We start from the raw sequence: 6,113 nt of genomic DNA, 5'->3' as shown, positions 1-6,113 counted from the left end.
TGATGAAAGAAGTAAAGAATTCAAGGATGCTGATGCTAGAGAAATTGTTATTACTAAGATCAATGCAAGTCAAATAAATTCAGGGATGCTGATTCCAAACAAATGTATGTAGTGATCAACATGCTATAAGATATTCACTAACGAGTTTATAGTAAGAAGCAAGTAGCAATAGAATATAATGAATCCAGAAGTTTGATTAAGTTTAACTCTAATAGTATGGTGTTTTATTTGTATATATTTACAAAATTATGTAGCTCGATCCTTCATTGTAATATATTACTCAGAGAAGAGGTTGGCTACAACTATCTGAAACAAAAATTGTTTTACTCATAGAGGAAAGAAGACTTATTAATTTAAGAAGGTTGCAAGTTGATAAATATGAAATCATCAAGTTAATGAAAAACCAGAATAATAAATATGCAATCATCAAGTTAATGTAATTGAGAGTAAAGTTTAGTCTATGGTGAAACACATAAGATTAGAGACTTAACCACCTTAGGTGCAACGTGGTGATGAATAGTTTGGTCGGCCGATTAACCTTAGATCAAGCAGTTAGCACGTTTTGAGGTGAAACACAAAAGATTAAATTTATAAGTTTTAGTTTTGATTTATTGTTCTATCATACACACATATATATATATATATATATATATATATATATGTATAGGTTTATATAAGTTGTTTTTAGTTATCTATTTTTGTTTTATTTTCATTATGAGAGAGAGGTGGAAGTAGAATCCTCGCAAGATAAATTGGTGGACCTTGTATTACACTACTAGTAGGTTTTAATATTTTTTTTTATAAAAGAAAATTGAGAATTTAATGGTGTCTCTGTTAAAGTCGGAAATGCAGGTAGTATTCAACCTGCTATGAGATATTTGTTTGATATTTGATAGAATTTGATAATTAGTTAATTCGAAAATTTAAATTGTTAGTAATATATTTGCATGGGCATGGTGAGGAAGGTGATATCGATCACGGATGATCGATGTCTTCTAGGGTCTTGGGAAAATCTAAACGGTGAATAGCATCAGCCTTTCCTGAAAAGTGTTTGCATGCATCAAGACTCTTTAAATTAGTATCAATTTCCTAATCATGGAAAGATCATTATACCTTCTTGGTTGGACTTTAGTTAGGCTCATGCACCCACCCCTATTACCATTATCTCAAATAAGAAAGAAAGAAGACGGAATGCTTTATCACTGATTGCTCCTAATCCTAATGCTTAGGGATCATGTTGTGTCTCCCGCTAAGATGTGTTAGGTGGTGGGTTGATGGAAGGTGGCAACGGATTGATAGACGACGGTGACGAGGGAAAAATGAGAGAGGAAGAGGATGAGGAGGACTAGATTTTCTTTTCTTCATCTTTTGTACATTATATTTTGCATACACCATACAACATATACAACAAATCTCAATAGGGGAAACTCTAAGCTCTTGATGCTTCTTCTCCATTTCCTCTCCTGCAACATATATGACGGACACCATATTCATTCCACGATAAATTCAGCGGAGGGAGCTGATAGTCATCAGGTTTAAGAGCCAATGCAAAATCTGGTAATGCTCTCAAGGACATGCATATTTGCACGACTTATTTTCAAGAGCCTCTATATATATATATATATATATATATATATCCCATAAAAGAAACCAATTTAATGTAGGCTTGTCACAAAAAAAAAAGGGATATGCATATTTGTACGAGTTATTTTTTTATAAAAAAATGTTCAAAAGTCAAACCTCACAGAACTTCGGCTTCGAAAGAAGAGAAAGGAAGAGCATCAAAATTATTCTAGTATGTCTACAAAGTAATATTTAATTATTTACTGTCTATGAGTTAAATGACTTTGATACCTTATAACATCAAATGAAATAAAGCAAAGCATTCACTAATGAGTTCAGAGTAAGAAGCAAGCAATCAGCTGCAGAATAAAAGACATGAGGAAACAAAGCGTATATAATAAGTTATTTCAGAATAGAAATAAGGGGGCTATACCATAACGATGCACAAGAAAACCTAGATAATTCTATCGAACTTTTATAAAAATAACGGTAATTTAGAGAATATAAAAGTATCATTTGAAATTAATAAAATTCTCTATCTTTTATTTATACATTAAATTAAACTTAATTCAGGGTATTGTTATGTCATTTTTTAGCAAATATGAAGCTCTATTTTTAATAATAAAAAGAGATGGCTTTATTATAGTTAAATGTAGAATATTATATTTACTAATTCACGAATAGAAGTAGATCCTTCAGAGTTTTGGGGTTAAGAACTCGGTAGCCGTGACTTATTGTTTGCTGAGTACCTAAAAAAACGATAGGTTGGAATGCAAAAACGATATATTTTTGCCAACAAAAAGAACACCAGGAAACCATGAGGATACTTTGATAGAAATAAAAATACAAAGCTTAATGGTAGGAGTCATAAACCAAAAGTAATTACTTACTAATATTGCATAATAAGAGCTATTACATTCTTTTAGAACACAAGGTAGTACTAATAAGGAGTAAACCAAGGCAAAGTACAGAGAACTTCCAACTCGAAAGGTATTCAAGTTTCATATCTTACTCGTAGAAACACTTGGTTTTTCATCCATATTTATTTTTCAACCTATTCATATTCACTGCCACTGTAATATATATGTTGTCAAAGAAATTGTCAATCATCCGGAAATAAGCACACCTCCAAGTTGTATGGAACAACAAAACAGCATACACACCCCAAAATCCAACCACAAATCCAACTCCCATTCCAAGATATAACCACCATATTGACGTCTCTGATCCATTAGCATAGTTTGACATACTGTTTAGGAGCTGCACTGTCTTCGGAACAATTCTTGCTAGTTGGTGGCCCACAGAGATAAACGTTGCCGATATAGATTGATGGGTCATTAAGAGTGTCCAATTGACTCCCGGATGGAATCCTTCCAGACAAGTTGTTATAAGATAAATTCAGGTGATCCAAAAATGTTAATTTTGATATGCTTTGCGGTATAGCACCAGAGAGCTCATTTGATGAAAGATCGAGATATTCTAAAGAAGATATGTCGAATATCTTTTCTGGGATCGTTCCAATTAAATGATTCCTGGACAAGTTTAAATTGTTTAACTGTCGAAGAGCTCCTATTTCTTCTGGAATTACCCCACTCAAATTATTCTCGGAAAGATCCATTGTCCTAACTAAATAGAGGATTTCAGAATATTTAGATTCTTTTCCTTGCATTACTAGAAACAATTTATCTTTGTAGGTGAATATATCAACATCATACCCCGGCAAATAGATTCCAGTATGTTTCTCATTCCGTACTGAAGAAGAGATCATCCCAGTGAAATTACCAAAAGAACGTGGTATTGACCCCAACAACTTGTTAGATGAAAGATCCAAGACTTGAAGGGCAGTAAGTTGTGCAAGCTGCGGAGGAATGTTGCCCTCAAACATATTTGAGCGAAGCTGAAGATATCTTAAATTCAACAGCTTTTCTCCTATCCATATTGGTATGTTTCCTGAGAAGTTGTTGTTGCCAAGGTCTAAAAGAACTAAATTCTTGCAATATTGCAACTCTGAGGGAAGCTCTCCATAAAAGTTGTTGTTGCTAAGGTCTAATGATAGAAGTGAAGTAAGTGAACCAACGGAAGGTGGAATTTCTCCCGTGATATTATTGTTTGAAAAGTCGATAATTTCCAATCCTGAACCCTGTTGCCAGCATTGTGGGAGTTCTCCTGATAAGTTATTCCCTGATAAATCTAGGGCCTCCGGTGATGCAAGTTCACATATAGAAGATGGGATGCTACCATTGATCAAATTATTTGAGAGCAACAAATCTAATATTGATGTCGGCAACAACTTTGGTAGAGGTCCAGATATAGAATTGTTGGAGAGGTCCAAAAGGAGGGCATCTGGTAATAGGGGTAATGGACCTACCAAATTGTTAAATTTCAAATCTAGACTAACAATATTCGTGGATTTCAAATGTGCTGGCAATGTCCCTGTAATGTTATTGTAAGAGAGATCTAACAACTGTAGAGGTAAACTCCATAACCAATCTGGCAAAATTCCTGTGATGCTTGTGTTGCGTAGATCTACTTCATTTATTTGCCTCTGCCATCTGAGCCATGCTGGAAATTGAGGTCCCACTCGACATGAGCCTAAAGCAAGGGTGGTAAGTTGAAATGGAGGAATCCAATTATGGCCCACTGATATTATTAGGGAATTGGAGGATAATAGAAAGTCATTCAATTTTGTCAGGTTGGCAAAATGAGCTTCAGAAATGACACCACGCAAAGAATTAGAAGAAAGATCCAAGAAATTAAGATTCTGAAGATTCCCAATCCCATGAGGCACTGATCCGACTAGGGAATTATTCCTGAGGTCAAGATGTTTTAGATTTGCCATCTGCTGTAGCCAGTTCGATAAATTCCCATGAAGATTGTTACTTGACAAAAAGATCTCCTCCATATTGGTCCATTTGCATCCCAACATACCCACCAACTCTCGAATATCTCCACCGATGCCAAGATAGCTCAAGTCTATACTTCTCAAGTTACATAGTTGTCCAATCGATCTAGGTAAAGGACCCTCCAAATTATTGCCTCCTAAATTGAGGTAAATGAGGGAAGTCAAGTTACCTAGAGCATCAGGAATCTTCCCGCGAAATAGACAGTATTCAAGATTAAGATATGAGAGATTGGTAAGATTCCACAACCAACTCGGTAAAGGACCCTCCAAATTATTGTATCCTAAGTTTAGGTAAGCAAAGGAAGTCAAGTTACCTAGAGCATCAGGAATCTTTCCGTGAAATTGACATTCTAGAAGATTGAGATATGAGAGGTTGGTAAGATTCCACAACCAACTTGGTAAAGGACCTTCCAAATTATTATCTTTAAAATTTAGGTAAGTGAGGGAAGTCAAGTTATAATGAGCATCAGGAATCTTCCCGCGAAATAGACAGTATTCAAGATTAAGATATGAGAGGTTGGTAAGATTCCACAACCAACTCGATAAGGTAGTATTGAACTGCCAATTGTTTGAAAGATCAAGTGTTGTTAGACCCGTGAAGTTTACATAAGACAAATGGTTTGGGATACTAGGTAGACTAGAAGATGACATAAGCAACACTCTTATGGATTGTAGCTTGTTAACTATGTGTAGCCAATTTACAGCATTTGTTATGTTTATTTTTCCCATATCAAGATACTTAAGAGAAGCTAATTTAGAAATCCACTCAAGGTTGTCAGTATTAGGTGTACTAGTATCATTAAATGCCGAATACAAACTAAGATACCGTAGGCTAGAAAGATTCCCAAGCTGAGGAGGTATTGTTCCAATGAAGTATGACCCAGAGAGATCAAGGGAGCGAAGTTTAGAGAGATTTCCGAGCTGATGAGGTATTTTACCCCCAAATTTAGAATATGACAGATCAAGATGCGTCAAATTGTTGAAAGAAGCAATGAATTCAGGGATGCTCATGCCAACGAAATCGTTATTACTAAGATCAAGACGAGTCAAATGATTTAAGGCAAGCAAAGATGGATTGATCTCACCGGACAATGCATAATCTGTCCAGTTATCCGAATCTTGATATGGGTTGCGAAGGTTGAGCTCTAAAATATTGCGGGTTGTGGTGTTGTCGCACACGACTCCCCTCCATCTACAACAGTCTTGGCCTTCATCCCAAGAAGACAAGCTGTGCCGGATGCCGTCGGAGATGCCGGCTTTGAAGGTGAGAAGTGCGTCCCTTTCGTCCTCAATGCAAGCATATGCTGCCAATGTTTGGATTGCTATAATAGAGAGCACGAGAATAAGGTGAACAAGAAGAAGCAAGTGATGATTAGTTGCCATCGTAGGTGAATTCAGTATTCAGTGTCTAATGGCTTCGAATTGCATTTTTTTATAGGCAGTGGTGTCTTCGTCAAGCTCTTGACTTCCATAATAATGAAGACCATATTATACAAATCGACAGAGACATAGCTCTCTTGATTAGCAGTTATATGTCATAGATGTAAGAAACTCTCTTGACTTCCATAATAATGAAGACCAAATTATACAAATCAACAGAGACATAGCTCTCTTGATTAGCAGTTATATGTCACAGATGTAAGAAACT

At 35.6% G+C, this 6,113-nt stretch overlaps 1 protein-coding gene across 1 annotated transcript; it reads right to left on the bottom strand.

The window, feature by feature from the left end:
• Positions 1 to 2,794: 2,794 nt before the first annotated feature.
• LOC140774009 (receptor-like protein EIX1) lies at positions 2,795 to 5,848 on the bottom strand. Its single transcript, XM_073116826.1, has one exon. It carries the CDS (start codon positions 5,846 to 5,848, stop codon positions 2,795 to 2,797), a length of 3,054 nt encoding a protein of 1,017 aa, XP_072972927.1.
• Positions 5,849 to 6,113: the final 265 nt, after the last annotated feature.

Source organism: Typha angustifolia, chromosome 2 (genome assembly GCF_048772165.1).
Source record: "Typha angustifolia cultivar Huaian chromosome 2, ASM4877216v1, whole genome shotgun sequence".
NCBI lineage: Eukaryota > Viridiplantae > Streptophyta > Magnoliopsida > Poales > Typhaceae > Typha > Typha angustifolia.
The sequence above is the reverse complement of the archived record's forward strand: the minus strand, read 5'-3'. Positions and strand labels throughout refer to the sequence as shown.